Here is a 17,048-nt window from a genome sequence, read left to right as displayed (position 1 = left end):
GCTCTCCACTTTCTTACTGTCATCGGACCATCTCGTCTGGATGATGATACTCACTTACTACTTACTTCAGCCTTCTTCTTGTCACCACTATTGGATAAAGGCCTCCCTCTTGGACTTCCACAGTTCTCTGTTGGACGCGACTCTCTTCCAGTGCAGGCTCTCCACTTTCTTACTGTCATCAGACTATCTTGTCTGAATGATGATACTCACTTACTACTTACTTCAGCCTTCTTCTTGTGTCCAGTATTGGACAAAGGCCTCCCTCTTGGACTTCCACAGTTCTCTGTTGGACGCGACTCTCTTCCCAATGCAGGACCACCGCTTTTTAATGTCATCAAACAAACCATCTCGTATGAATGATGATACTTACTTACTACTTACTTCAGCCTTCTTCTTGTCTCCAGTATTGGACAAAGGCTACCCTCTTGGACTTCCACAGTTCTCTGTTGGACGCTATTAACCATTTTACAATATGTCTAATAACTTGTTTAAAAAGTCTGATAACTTTGTGTTTTGTTCAACAGGTTACCGGAGAGACTGACCGCCCAGGAGAGGAGAGCTCATGTGGAGCACATCATCAGGGTGTTGGAGCTGGGGGCTTGCGCAGAGACCAGGGTGGGGGACGGAGTGAGGAGAGGCTTGTCTGGGGGAGAGAAGAAGAGAGCGAACATCGCGTGCGAACTACTCACAGATCCTGCGCTCATGCTACTAGACGTAAGTTCTACTATATTGATATCTCAACTAAGATGAAGGACAATATGGAAGTCTGGATGTTTAAATAATAATAATAATAAATTTGAATAATTTATACAGCGCCATTTTTTTAAATACTACCTCAAGGGCGCTTATATTTACAGGAACCTGTTATTAAAAAGCCCTTATCCGCACCCGATGGTGCATAGGGCACTGCATCATATAAACGCAGTGTTATCTTGTTCATTAACACACGAAGGAAAGGTGATCGACCCTCCGCTTCAAGTACCAGCCTAGGGTAATATTGAATAAATATTAGAGTAAAAAATCACTTTATTTGAGAGAATTTACTTCACCCCCCTCTCCTGGGAATCGAACCCGGGACTTCTAGTACAGTAGCCGAGATGCATTTGGTGGGAATCGAGCCCACGACGCCAGTTTCGCAGTCAAGCGTCTACCCAACTACGCCACGGCGCCTGCCGTGTACGAGTATATACTATATGTCGTGGGTATACTGGCAAAAAACGTTAACTCGAAATATGCAATTTCGACTAATGATGCAGTATTATAAAGTTTTCGACGTTCTTTAAAGTGGCAAAATACACTAAGTAGTTTAAAATGTCATATTTATGTGGTTTTAAAAGTGAATTCAACTATAAGTTAAATAGCGGGTATTTTTATCAAACTGAAAGCTTTAAATAACGGGGATTTTATAGTTAACGTTTTTTTGCGATATTATCTATGTTTATATTTTTGAAACCGTTGAATTATTCAAAATGAATGTTCCAAGATGCAATATGAGTATGAGTGAACGGGTTTGTATAGAAATAAAAATATAAAAAATAAATTGGCCGTTTGCAGCGCGCAGGGTTTCAGTAATCACACCGACCACCGACCCTTTTGATATCCAATTGACCCGAAATTATGTGCCGGCCGAGTATTGGAAGGAGGGTCATTACTTCATATTATTGCATATTGTGCAATGGGATGAAATATAATAATAATCTCTCCATATGACCACGGGCAACAGGATGTCATCGGATAATACGATCATAATGATACTCGTAATGTTGGGATGCAATGACACCAATGCACAACTGTCCCCAGTCTCGACGCGTCAACAAATTGCATGGATAAAATAAAAGTCCCGTTAGTGATGGGCCGATGCATTGGGGTAGGTACCTACCTACCTACCTACACGGAGTTTTTTTAAATATTACGATGGCAATACAGTGGAACCTCTCATAACCAGATAAATTCTTTTCAGGATATTACTCGTTATGTGAAACACTCGTTAAGGGAAAAAAAATTCCATATAAATGAATGTAAAAAAGAGTCATGCGTTCCTTGCCGAAAAAACTATTTTTTGTTGCTGCATTTATTTAAATAAAATAACGCAGTTATAAATTGTCAAACAGCGTAACAACCTGGAATGGATAAAATGAAATAAAATAAAAGTCCCCTTAGTGATGGGCTGATGCATCGGGGTAGGTACCTACCTAACTAAGTACACAAATTTTTCCTTACAACATGGAGTGTAAAATAACGTCAAATTATTAATAAAAAGTAGTTTTAAGTATTATTTATTGATTTGGCGTTTAATCTAAAGAACTTCATTTTAATTTATGTATAATTTTTTAAATAAAACACAGAATTTAGACTCGAAAAATCTGTTTGATTTAAAAATTAATACATAAAGTAGATTCAAGCATGAAAAATTGTATGAACAGATTAACGTTAGATATAAGATGATATAAAAAAAAACTGTTTGGAATAGCCACGATCTCCTTTATTGTTGTTGTTAAAATGTTAATGCTTAATGTTACGATCAATTAATCGATTTAAACTGCTGATTTCTGATAATTTTTTTTAAGTTCACAATTATTACGTTGCGATATTAGGAAATAAAACTTGATTCTGCTAAATTAGCGGTAATTAATTCGCATTTTATGGGTTTACATAGATTTTAAGGGAAATTAATTCGTTTAATTATTTTTATAGAGAAATCAAATTATAATAAAATTTGAGTAAAAACGTTTAATGGCCGATTTCTCGGAACGGAAAAATGTATTTAATCGAGAACTTGAAAACACCTGCATAGTATTACATTGTACGACTCGTCAGAGAACTTTTTTTAAACAGAAATCGTAAAAAATCTCATTTTTAAATGAATCGAACATGAGCATCATCATCTTAGCAACTATTAGTGATGGGAATAATCAAATACTAATCATTTTAATTTATGTATTAATTTTAAATGAAGCACAGATTTTTTGAGTCTACTAAGTTGTATTTTATTAACAAAAACACATAAAAAATATTATATTGTGACAATTGTTTCGCCTTGTTAGGGCATTATCAAACCAAAGGATATGTGATATGTGTCACATGAATGTGTATACATTATCAAAGGGATATGTGAAAATCAAATGGACTACGGTCCTTATGTAGCTATACAATTCTAAGTGACAGTTTTAACACGTGCAGCAATAATTTATGGGAGACAACAGTAGCTAATGGGGGATGTAGGTATGTACCCTTATATTTTATCAATAAATAAACTAATCATTTTATTAATAAAAGTTAAAAATTAAATAAAAGTTTAAGTCACGCATTTGAGGAATCCTGGGTGTAACAGACATCAATAGTAAGGTAGAGGAAAGGCAATTGAGATGGTATGGGCACATAGGACGCAGAGAAGCTGATCATATCGTGAACCAGGCAATCGCCTTGGATCTTCCTCAAAAGTCATCTAAAGGAGGAGTAAAGAATTCATGGATGTTGCAGACAGCAAAAATAATGATTCAAAGGCATGGCCTAGATGACGTTTCCCATGACAAAAGGATCTACAACCTGAGGACGAGTAGAGCTGACTCCAACAGTCTAAAAGACGATAAGTTACGATAGAGCCAGGAAGATGATTCCGATTATTAAAAAAATGGTTTAAAAAGGACATTTCTTTTCATGTTTTTTAACTATAATAATATGAATACATTATTGAAATATTTCAATTATATCCATCACTGTTCAACATAGGAAATGGGAGGATTTCACAACTTTATTCCCACGATATTTCTCATATCCTGGTTGGGGTATTTTTGGGTGCTTTTCATTCGACCTTGTCTAGGAATTCTTAATTGTTTAAATAAGGAACTACACCAGTTAGAAATTGTATTTTTATAGTACCTACATCATCATTTTTGTTTGTAATAAAATGTGGGTACTCATTTACTTTTTACTTTCAAAATAATATAAGTTTTCCATTGTTTTTTCTCATGTGGTTTTCCAGGCGTAGGTACTCCCTTTCATTCATTTTTATAAATCATTTTGTCACACTAGACTCAATCTAATTTAATGTTTTCTTTTCCAGGAACCGACTTCTGGGTTAGACTCAGCTGCTGCATTTTCCTTAGTGTCCAGTTTAAGGAAGTACGCCGCTCAGGAGAGAAAGACCATCATCCTTACCGTTCACCAACCTTCCAGTCAGATATTCCACATGTTCGACTCGTAAGTATCAACGCACCAAGAATGTTGACATATTTGTTCATCGTTCACTCTCTTTTTGTTAGGCGCTAGTTACTTCTTCACCCATGTGGGTTGCGGCTTATGAAATTAGAGTCTTGGCTCCAGTCTTGTCAGCCAATCCACCGCCTCCGGGGTCGCCTCATGGATATCCCGAAGGTCACTACCAAACCCCTTGAGTCGGCAGTCCTGCATCATGTGTTTATTTATTGATTTAAACTTCATGTATTTAAAATAAATAAGTATATTGGTGGGCTTATTGCTAAAAAGCGATATTTTCCAAGCAACCAAAAACAGACTGGTGATATTGGTCAAAACATTTGATACCATATATAGCTGTTTGCAATCAGAGGGTAGATAGTGCTTGAACATTTAAAAAAAAGTAAATTACAAATTGATGACAATAAGGAAGGCAAAGGAAAAGGGGAGTTTAGGGAAAGAGGTAGATGGAAAAACTAAGGGAGGAGGTTTGATGGACAGTTAGGATAGATAATAATGTCTCAGACGTTTAATTAAAGTTATTAGAGAAGGTGCATTCTTTACAAGGAGAGGTAATTCATTCCATAGTCTGGCCGCTTGGACAGAGAAGGAATTACTGAAGAATGATGTGTTATGACGAGGAATGGAAGGTGTTCTTTCTTGGGAAGAACGAAGTGATAGACCATGATAAAGAATTTGTATGATAAAACGATGTATGATAGATGTTCGAATGTCGATATAAGGATAGAGTATTTCAAATACTCAATTCACCACCATCTCAACACACCTATGTTACTTTTAACTTTGAGTTATTGTTTAATTTTATGACAGGAAATGAAACTTTCTTATTTGATAATTGTTATTATTTTTATATTACAGATTACTGTTATTGTGCAATGGACAGACCGCCTACTTCGGTGATGTGGATAAAGTTGTGGATTTCTTCAGCGGATTAGGCCTACAGATGTTACCACATTACAACCCTGCTGACTTCATATGTGAGTATTAAATACATATGATACAATATTTTTAATATATTCAAAAGCACAACTGAGAGAAATCATATTTTTATACGAAGGGAATATGGATGTGCGGGTATTCACAAGGCTTACGATCTGGCTCTGGCTAACATACATGTACCTATAATGTGTGTAAACTAAACATGAATATAATTTGTATATTAAAAGCATTGTTAACTTTGTGGTTTGGTAATATAACACTCCTTATCATTCATCATTCACTTTGTGTATAAAATTGTGTTTGTAAAAGTGGTATTACACAAAGTGAATGATGAATGATAAGGAGAGTGTTAAACATCAATAAATCATGTAGTTACATTAACCAAAAACGTTGTTATGAAATCACCAAAATATGTATATCTTATTTATATAATTGATACGATCAGTTTTTATATATCGTATTTTAACAACTTTTTTTTTTCAATCTTTGTGCATATTTCATAATGTTCAAAAATAATATTGTTATTCATATTCTTTGATAAAATAATTGAATTAGTTCTTCCAATATAAAACTGAATTCTTCTTATTCATCACACAAGGCTTTTTGGGACAGATAGTTTTTTTTCAACGTTGTTTAGAATATCACTGTGATTTTTATTAAGATCTCCCAACTAACTGCTATTACTTATTTGTTCATAGAGAGTTACTGAGAAAAAAAATTGAGTTAGTTTTTAATGAAAATAATGATTTGATTTTATTTATTTCAGTGGAACAAGTCAAGAGTTCTCTGGAAGTGCGAGATAGGTTGGTGTCTGCGGCAAATGCAGCCAGTCTCAGCGATCCTTTGTTGGGTCATCATCACCATCCTTGCAAGGAGGACCTCACACCAACTTGTAAGCACTTATCAGTCTTTACTTTAAATAAGATCTCCACGCTTTGTTTATACACACTTTGTTTGTTTGTTTAAGCTTATTTAATCGTTAACCAGCCCAATGAGAATCTTACATATGAGAAGATATACATATGTGTACATATTCGAAGTGAAAAAGATCCGGTTGTTCATAAGATTTGTATCAGTGGATCTGTATCACTTAAGTGATTCGTTCATTTGGACCGGATCACTTGATTAATGGATCTTTCGCTAGGCGAGTCGGGCCGGAGAGGGGGAAGAATGTTTATTAATACAATTAGTTAGTCTTTGGTTTATTACATATTTTATTAAACAATTATTTAGTCTTCGATCTTATCAATGACAGCTGACAGCGGAAAAGAGATGATGGGAAATCTTGCTCATGTAGCCTTACTTTCTTTTCCCTGATGAAGCTAGCAATAAATTATAAAGAATTTTAAATAAAGTTGAAATATTTATAGAAGTTGCATATTAAATATTTGTATGTTTTGTTGTTACAGCAGAGGCTCCGCTTGTATGGCTAGAAACTGGATCCCATGCCAGCTCTGCAACCGATTATGAACCCCTTCCTTCTCAATATGCTACCAGTTTCTTCACTCAATTTAAGGTATTTTGTCCATTCTCCAGTACTTGAAACTCTCAATCCTTTTTATGAGCTGTTTACTCAACGTCAAGAGTAATAATACAGCTTGAGGTGAATAAAAACTATTTATAATTTCCCCCTCAAAGATGAGTAGGATTTAAAAAAAAATTGACAGTTCTCCAGTATGCACACATTATTTCAGGTCTATATTTGCAAACATCCCAAAAGCAGTGCTCTGGTTTTCTTCTAAAATCAGTTTTAAAAGTAGTCAAAAATTCTCTTTGTTTTAACATTCAATAAATACTCATAAAACTAGAAAATATTGATATTTTATGCCTTGCAATAATGCATTATTTCATTCTTGAATGTTTTTTGCAGATACTTTGTGGCACATTTTATGAACTTTATAAAATAAAACAACTTCACTTTTTATTGGTTCACTTTATCTATAATCTAACTATGAGTATTTCAATGTTTTAGAATTTAGTAATAAACCCTGATAATGACAAGTTTCTTGTCGAAACCGGTTGGATAAAATGTACCTACCAATAAAAAGTGGTTAGAACAAAGTTGTTTTATTTTATAAACATTATATCATTATCTGAAATATTAAAAAATCGGCCCCTTTTCGAAAAAAAATCTTCATTAAAATTCATCATTAAATGGTTGAATGTCTCTCTATTTTTGTATTAATTGTGACCATTTGTTTCTCCCGCTTCAGGTCCTGTGTTCAAGAAATTTCAGAGAGGCAAGGCCGAGAATGCTCTCCTGGTTGAACTGGGTGCAGACGGGAGGTCTGGCCCTCATGGCCGGGGCTCTGTGGTTCCGGCTGCCAAGAGCAGAACTGTCACTCCACGATCTCCAAGGGTGGATGTTCTTCTCGCAGACTTACTGGATGCTGTTTGCGCTGTTCGGTGCACTGAGCAGCAGTGAGTATTTAGAAAGAAACAGTAATATAAATATAGTCAAACTTGGTTATTATGAGGAAGATGGGATTGACTGAATTTGCTTATTATATATGTTATGAAGACATGAAGTATCTAGAACAGTCGCGTAACATAAAAAGTCTCAATTCAATCAAATTACACAATTATGATATATTCACACATCTGTTATACACATATTGTATTTTTATGTCAATCCACTTTTCCTATAAAATATGGAAAATCCTGCGCTTCTTTGGGTACAAAACTATTGTAATAAAGCTTCATCAACGTTTGTACGATCCCATTTCCTATTTTTTTGGTATCCGTGATGCTCTTTTTAAATACAGATAAAAAAAAATTTTTGCAAGTATTGATAGTGAAAACCTTTTACACACTGACATTTTTTGCGTCACATATTTAATATGCTTTGTCCATAGTAAGCATAGAATATGCAAAATATGGAAACAATTGTATAATCCCCGAAACAAAAATGACGTTCATAAACTACAAATAAGCTAACTAACTAACTAACTAACTAACCATCACGCCGCTTCTCTGCAGGGTAGGCAGAGAGAATAGAGCGCCACACCACTCTGTCCTTGCAAACATTCTTCGCCTCTTCCACGTTCATGCATCTCCTCATACATACCCGCCGATTGTTACGACTCCTAACCTGACCACTTTCAAGTATTTGGCATACCTGATCGTGCCATGTTTTTCTCGGTCTTCCTCCACAAATAAGTTGATTATTGTAATAAAGTGCTGAGCCACTGGCGCTAGTAGGTACCTCCTGACTTCCCAAAGCTTGGATTTACATGCAATTTCAACCATATGCGTAGATACTTATTCAATGTTGTCGGCGAAAACAATAATTAGTTTCTCAGTATCTTAACTAGTGTCATAAACGTAATCCGATCCCGTGGGATGCTCTAGTTAACTGCCCCATAGGGTTTTATGGCTATTGGTCAAATATGTTGTTTTAAACGATTGACACATTAACAGTTTTAAGATTTTTTATATGTTTTCTCGGTTTACCTGAGAAATAGCTCATTATAAAAGTGAATAAATGTATGTAGAAAATCTTAAACTAAAATTTCAACAGATGTTTCCTTATTTTATATGGAATCTTACTTTTTTTGCGTAAACTGTATACATTTATTTTAAAAAAAATTAACATATCGCTCACTCCTTTCAAGAACGTCATAAATCGAAAATCGTCAATTTTCAGTTGTGCGTGTTTTTCGGAATGCCCAGAAAATTTACTATATCCTAGCAAAAGAGGCATATTTTAAACTTAACATTTACCCGCTACAGGGCAAAATGTGTTGTTTTTGCATTTTGAATAAAATGTTTTGTTTAGTTATTTTTTTTAAATAAACTAAATATTTTTCAAATGGAGAAAAAACCTTCAGATTTTATCTAAAAAGATCTGTTGCACAGTAAAAAGTTCAAAAAGTGGCTTGATAATTATTTTTAATACATTGTATTATATTTTTAAACTTTAAAAACGTTCTCCTGAAAAATCAAGCATTTTGATTTATGACGTTCTTGAAAGGAGAGCGCGATATTTTAAATATTTTTTTGCAGAGACCCACCAAGCCAACTGTGTGTCTTGTCGGTGGACTTCTTTTTAAATACATTTTCTTATTGTTTTTATCAATTTTAACCTAATATACGCACAAAAGAGAGAGAAAAAAATTAATACGATTTTACAATTTGTCATAGAATTAACTCTTGATCATTTACCCATTTCTTTATTTTGCCTTTGTTCCATATTTTATTTTCACTTCTTACCTCAGTCGGGAACAAATCAAACTATTTCCATGATTGCAATAACAAAGTTCAACTCTACAACAATATGTATAAAGTGTCTTTAAATCATATGTGACCATGTGATGTAATGAAATAAATTAATGTTTGCAGTTCCTGCTGAACGAGAAGTTGTTGCTAAAGAGCGTCGGGCAGGGACGTATCGCCTCTCTGCTTACTATTTGGCCAAGATGGTCGGAGAGTTACCACTCACCATAGCACTGCCGGCGGCCTACCATGCTCTGAGCTACCCTCTTCTAGCAGCGGGAACCCCATCTGCTGTGCTGTTCATTGCGATGCTAGGAGCTCTGCTATTGGCTGCTCTGGTGGCCCAATCAGCTGGCTTGTTCCTCGGTGCCATCTGTATGGATCTCAATCTGGCTATCACCGTCAGTGCACTGTACACACTGGCGACACAGCTATTTGGAGGTAAAATATTTTATTCATAATACAGTGATGTCTCACATAACATACTAAATTCAGTTAGTCAGCTAGACGTTGGATCCCTTTCACTGCCTACACTAGGGCACTTCTAGAAAATTGGTGGTGGTTTCTAAAACTTGTATTTATTTAGATTGGCAGTGACAGGGATATTGAAAGCTTAAATGTAAATTCACATTAAAATTGGGATAGTAATTCTGTTTTACATTTTCCTACAAATTTCGCAACTTAGTTCATAAAACAAAAACAAAAATAAAAAAATATTTGCAAGAGAAGGTCTGTCAGGAAGTCTAGATGCTTCTGAATCGATATGAGAATGCGGTGCAACAGCTTTCAAAAAACCTACTTAATTCCTTCCCGTAGCAAGTTCGTTATGCGAAACGCATTTATCCAATTTGTTGTTCATTTTTTTTGTTTTCGTTTTTTTAGCAAAAATTATTGTACTTTAACCATAAAAGATTTCTCCTCCTTGTTGTCAGATGAAGCTTGCCTTTAAGCTTCAGTCCCAGAGAAGGCAGTTTCTTTTTTCTTGGATATAATTATTTCATATTGTTGTAATCATTTTCTCAACTAAAACATGTTGGATATAAAGTGATTACTAAAGATGGATATAGTTGGAGTAAAGTTGGATAAAAAGGTTAACAAGTTGTAAGCCTTATTTTCATTTATGTAGGGATATCTATAAAATCTTCACAATTATAGTATGTATATTTATCTGAGATGTTTATTTTTCTTTTAAGGATACCTGGCAACACGGTTTCCTTGGTGGTTGCAATGGGTGAGGTATACATCGATGATACACTATGCATATCAAAATATGCAAATATTGGAATTTACTTTTGGAGAACCAATCACGTAAGTATAACAAGCTAATTTGAATTATTTCATTAGAAATTTTTTAAAAAATCATAGAAAATCATTGTTCAATTTTTTGTTTCAATTGCTTTTAATTTTTTTTTAAATTTATGATTATGCTCAGATTAATAAGCAATTATTCAGCTTTGACCATCAGAGTCCTGAGAATCAAAATATCGACTCTGGAATACGTGACCCATCGAAATGCTGACAATGACGCTGGTGTTTTTTGGCAGTCGGGCTGAGAAGTCACGTTCCGAATTGTCGATAATATTCACAAATAATCTAATTTTTAGTGAATGATACTACGTAATGCATTTTTTTGTAAAAACCTACGGTTATAGCCCTTATAATGTCGGATTTGTCCAATAGTGATGTTGAAAGCCCATGATAATGTTTGTTATACTCAAAGCAGTGAAAGTGACAATAAAATTAGAATGTTTACCAATTGTAGGATGTACATCGATAGGGAAAATTCCGAGGATGAGCTAATTTCACACGACCTTAACACATTCTTGTGTATAAAAACTTTCTGTTTTTTTCTCAAATTGCATTTATTTTTAATTCACATATTCACATGTGAACAAGTATTTGGTCACACTCAAAATGTTCTGAGTAAAATAATCTGGTCAAATTATAAGCTGCATAATTTTTTTTAAAATCCCATTTTCAGGGGTTTCCCAGTACATATGTAAAATAATCCATTTAGAATCTTACCTATATCGAAATAAGAGGGTCTCTGCTAAATAAGAGCTATCCCAATCCAACTAAAGATGGCTCTAGTGAACTCACATGTACAGTGTCATGAGATTAATGATATATGTTGGAGTTTAAAATTTTTGACTAGTGTGGTTGTCAATCATGGGTAGAATGGTGAATGTTGCAATAAGCCATGTAAATACTCCATATTAGACTTCCGTATTCTTTTTCATCTATGTTGAGATGTGAAACATGTTTAAGATATGCATATTTGTTTTTCTAGTTGCGCTTCTCCATCTCAGTTCCCGAGTTGTGTAAATGGAACCATCGTCCCTCCACAAGAGATTCTGGACGCAGGAGGATGTGCCACTCCACTGTGGTTGAACACTGTAGCTCTGCTCTTCTTCCTATTTGCTTTTCGTCTCGCTGGGTACATTGTACTGAGGTGTCGACATTGATACTCGATATATGAAAAAGATATTGACAAATGCGAAAAGGTTTGAAGCATGGCAGGAATAGGATGAGTTTTAATCGGATCCTTTTTGGGTTAGATTTTCACCTAATGCACCTGGTTATTTCGATGACTTGTGGGCTTCGGCCATAAAACATATCAACATATGTCGGGTTGTGGTCCCGTGGTTAGTGTCGCAGACTCTTGAGTCAGAGTTTCCCAGTTCGAACCCACTCTACCACAATTTGATACCTATTTCTAATAATGAGCCGCTTAGGCTCACAGATATAATATGAAATTGAAGTATTTTTGTAACATAAATATTTATCTTTTAATTTATGTAATTCAAATTAATAAAACAGATTAATTAACATTTGGAAGAATATGAAACATTTATTTTAACAATACAAATGTCAGTCTTCTTGCATTTTGTATCAACTAATCTGTCAGTATAGTATCATTATTTTAATATTTTTCAAAATCTGACAAGGTGCTGAAGTATAAGATAGATCGTCATGGTGTGAACTGGCCAAAACGGTGCTTTGAGCATTTTCGCTACAGTATAATTTTAAACAACATGTAGTAGCAAAAATGTTAATCCTGGTATTATTTTTATATATATAAAAAAAACATTAAACATGTTTTATTTGCATTTAAAACTAAAATGTTAATTTAATGTATCTCATGTATATTTTAAATAAACTTTCCTAATTCATAGACTAGTTATATATAAGTAAACCTCTGTATATTTAGTTATATATTATTACTTTAAATAAACTGAAGACTTTGACTCAAAAATGACAAGTATTCAAAAATTTTCAATGTTATTTTGTTCATTTTTAAATTCTTGTCTATGATTATGCACAACTGAAAGGATATATTGATTTTAAAAATTGTCCCTCAAACCAGATGTGCTAAATATACCAACTTATGTAATGTGTAAACAAAGATAATTTGTTTTTATTATCTCTTTTAAAAAGGGTTTTATAAGATGTATGGTTTTTGTCTCAAAGTCTTCTACAAATTAAGATAATTATTAGTTGTCATGAGACATGTTTACTAAATATCTGAAAAATTGAACCTCATACAATGTTGCATGGTTGAAAAAATATTAAAGTGACATATTTTTTCATATTTTATGTTATACGGTTAACATTCACCTAGATCGTGTATTGGGAAGGTGTAAAATATAGATATATTGTGTTCATAAATCGGGAAGTTTACCTGAAGTCATTAAATGCAACTAAAATGAAGTCACCAAAGCTTCTGTGTTCAGAGCAATAATACCAATACTATTTATTGCCATACATTTACCAAGATTATACTCAGTTCGTTTTGCATTTAATTTACCTGTATATTTAACTGACATGATGTAAACAAAATGTTTCATTTGAAATTCGGCCATGTTTTTCAACTAAGTATGTATATTTATAATACATAAACCATTAATATTTTTTGATTATACATTATAAATGTGTATGTGATGTGTTGCTAAAATTTTAGCAACCGGTTCGCATCTCGGTGAATTACACTATTACTGTGGTTGCCACTCATTTACCAATATATTTAAAAATAGATATATGCACACAATATAGTAATCTAAATGGCTGCAAATTTTTACTTTATCCACATCAAATCAAGTTGTGATTGTGATTGCGTAAAAATTCCGTCTAACAAAAAAATCTGTACTTTAACTTTGGAAACCAATTTTTTGGCCTCTTTGAACCCAATTTTTAGCAACTGGCTTGGCAGAGCTAGTGTATAGCCATTGTAGCACATTACTGTGTCAGTAGTATTTTCATAATGGTGCCTTTTACACATAAAAGAGAACAAGTACAGTAATACGTACCCCGGTTAACAAATAATTTGGCCAATGGATATGTATAAAAAAGCGCAATGACTCTTTGTGGACTGTAAATGTATAATAAAAACTAAATTTACGAGGGGTGAAGGAAAATCTTTAAGCATTATTATTTGGCTACTTTTAAAAATACCTTTTTGGTTTCTCAACGATTCTACAATTTTTTTTTAACCTCATTAAAAAGATCTCATTTTTAAAGATTAGTAATATTAAATTATATTTTGTATTAAAATAAGGCACATATTTATACAGCCAATAGAATCTGGTGATATTACTGTTCTGCAGTATTTTACGCTTTCAGAAAGAGGGTACATATTATTTATGAACGATAACTTTCTGCTTAAACATTATGGAGATTGATATGTTACAGAAATCTAATATTGACTAATAAAAAAAAGAGTTGTACCCAAGTTTAATGTTTTAAAGACGCACCCTGATCTGCATTTAATAAATGCCAGAGAAATCCGTTAAGACTTAGTATTAAGTACCAGAAAAATGTGACTTTAAAAAAAAATCATTCTAGAAAAATGAATGATATATTTATGTATTTATGTGAAATTTCGAATACAAAACCTAACAATGGGCAATAAATTACATAAATATTTATGTATGTATTTTGTATATTAAGAGCATTGTTAACATTTTGGTATGGTAATATAAAACTCTCCTTATCATTCATCCTTCACTTTGTGTAATACCACTTAAAAAGTGATGTTACACAAAGTGAACGAAGGGGAGTTATATTTGTGTATATATTTGAGAATTACATTTATTTCTCAAGATGTAATGATAAAATGCCATACAGATATTTGATGACTTCATTTATTTAATAAAATTCAAGGAATTGATGGTCATTTATTTGGTTTATGTTTGACTCCATTTCTGAACTAAATCATCATTTTAAAGGAGTTCTCACATATTTGACTATTATAGAAGTTCTATGATAAGGCTGTGCTGTTTTGTAATATTTAATCAATAACGTAATATAAAATATGAATAAGCCTTTTGATATTAAAAATGTAAATATACCCACTTAAAAAAGTATTTTCTTTAAATGTAAGTGTATTGACTTAAATACACTTTTTTGACTCCTTTTGCCTCACATAAATAATGATGTTGTGACATTCCAATGCTCCGAGAAGAATATGAAAATGTTAAAAATACAATAAGTATTCATTTTCACAAATTCATGATTAAAACTTTGTTTTATTTATTGTTTCGGCATTAACTTTGTGGTAAGACATGTTACAATGATTAAAGAAAACACTTCGTTTATTACCACTTGAGTTTTATTATAGACTACATGTTTCAGAAGTTAAACTTAGTTAGTTATTATACAGACTTGAATGATGGAAGTTTAACTTCTGAAACATGTAGTCTATAATAAAACTCAAGTGGTAAAAAACGAAGTGTTTTCTTTAATAATTAAAACTTTGTATGTTCCGTGTGTTTTATTTAGTAATGTCTCATTATGAAGAAAATTATATGAAATATAGAAAAAATATATTAAAGTAATCTTAAATGCTACATTATGTAGCGTAAATAAAAATGTCCAAAAATAATAATACAGGGAAGCAATAAAAAATAAAGTACAAAGTGTCTAAATCATTTTAATCAATGTGTTCAATATTAAATCATAATCATTCATATTATGAATCGGACACGATAAATCAAAATTTAATTTGGTGTATTACAATGAATAAATGGAGGCATCATGTTATTAACAGTTTTAGATTTATTTTTACCCGAGAACTGCAAATATGTTCAATTTTCATTTGTATTTATAGTATGTTAAAAAGTTGTACTACTCCAGTGCCTACAGTAAGTCCTCAAATCATCTGATAAATACAAAATTATAAAATCTACTTATGAGTTATTTATATCAATATTTTTTATTGATATCTTGAAACAGGAATAATAATAATAGTACAGGGTTTATGATCTGCCATTGAATGGTTTGAATGATCACTTTATAACATTCACCATTCTGTCTATGATTGACAACCCAATACTTAAATGCGTTTGATTATAAAGACATCTTAAGTTCTTCCTTTTTAAATAGTTAATAAATATCATAGCTGTATATATCCAAATTGCCAAATTTCATTTATATATATGTTGTAAATATTTTCGCTCTGCATGCGCAACGATGGAAACATGTTTAAAGTTTTATAATATTATTTTAACTTTATATGTGTTTTCTGAATTATTTGTAATTTTAATTAAATAATTAGGATTCTTTGCGTTGAATGAATATATAATAAATTTACCATTACTTAATATTATTTTAATGCACACATCACAAAGAAAAAATACATTCACATATACATACTTGGGTGTGTAAGTACATTCAGATAATTATGGTTTTAAACTATAAAGTTATGAGGACATATTGTAGGTAATAATGATTTATGTTAGATAACACATAAAATAGTATTTTTAAAGAAATACTATCATAATATAGTAATTATACTATTTTTAAGGATTATTAAAATCATTCTAATAAATAGTATGCTGTTTATTTTATAAATGGTTTCTATTGTATTTATATTTTCTTTCTTTTGTATTTGTTAGGTATATTATAATATTTAATAAACAATGGTCCCATACAAAAATCATTGAAGTCAGCAGAATATTTTTGAATGTTATTCCTCCTGCCTAGATGGTTGTTTCGTAACATACACATATTTACCATTAATTATTATTATAAGAATATTATACATTTTATACAAGCATTTACATAAAATATAAATTTTGTATGAGTTTTACTAGATGTTGGTATGCGAATGATTGGTAATTGAAAAATAAAGAAATCCAATACTGTTACTTTGCATTTTATTTCTTAAAACATCTTCTCTTTATGATTTTGATTGATAAATATAAATATAGTTTATTGTGAAATCTTGAATATTACATATTGTAAATATATCCATAAGTTCGGAAGAAGTAAGTACGTAGGAACAATGGTAGCGCGGAATTTTTTTTCTCTACTCAAACCTTTGCTTTTTTATTGTCACACGGTGGCAATTTTCAGTCATCATATGATAGCCAAAGTTATTGTATTTTTTTGTTATATATATTTACATAGATGTTATGGTATTATAAAGCACGTAGTACTATAATGTTTATATAATTAGGTTGTTACTACGTATATAGCACATATATATCAATATGTAATAATTTAAACTATAAATCTAATGAATGTAAATTTACTGATATATTAGAAAATATCAGCGCAGCCGTATAAAAGAGTAAATATTTTACAATAGCAACTAATTTACCTGTTATGATTTGTTTTTATATAAAAATGATTCATATAAGAAATAAAACTTTATATTACTAAATGTAGACGACCAACAT

At 32.1% G+C, this 17,048-nt stretch overlaps 1 protein-coding gene across 1 annotated transcript in view; it reads left to right on the top strand.

Annotated features, from left to right (window-relative positions):
• The window catches only part of E23 (ABC transporter G family member E23), a 139,501-nt gene extending 126,090 nt beyond the window's left edge, over positions 1 to 13,411 (top strand). The window contains exons 3-11 of the mRNA XM_088271575.1: positions 525 to 714; positions 4,064 to 4,200; positions 5,074 to 5,192; positions 5,921 to 6,046; positions 6,564 to 6,670; positions 7,368 to 7,575; positions 9,496 to 9,810; positions 10,563 to 10,677; positions 11,660 to 13,411. Of these exons, the coding sequence (XP_088127701.1) occupies positions 525 to 714; positions 4,064 to 4,200; positions 5,074 to 5,192; positions 5,921 to 6,046; positions 6,564 to 6,670; positions 7,368 to 7,575; positions 9,496 to 9,810; positions 10,563 to 10,677; positions 11,660 to 11,834 (1,492 nt within the window). The 3' untranslated portion in view covers positions 11,835 to 13,411. The remainder of the gene's footprint in view (positions 1 to 524; positions 715 to 4,063; positions 4,201 to 5,073; positions 5,193 to 5,920; positions 6,047 to 6,563; positions 6,671 to 7,367; positions 7,576 to 9,495; positions 9,811 to 10,562; positions 10,678 to 11,659) is intronic.
• The last annotated feature ends 3,637 nt before the right edge of the window (positions 13,412 to 17,048 follow it).

The sequence above is a fragment of the Brachycentrus maculatus genome, unplaced genomic scaffold, assembly GCF_059751285.1.
Source record: "Brachycentrus maculatus isolate JH-2025_06_01 unplaced genomic scaffold, ASM5975128v1 h1tg000452l, whole genome shotgun sequence".
NCBI lineage: Eukaryota > Metazoa > Arthropoda > Insecta > Trichoptera > Brachycentridae > Brachycentrus > Brachycentrus maculatus.
Note: the sequence above shows the minus strand (reverse complement) of the source record. Positions and strands in the feature narration are given on the sequence as shown.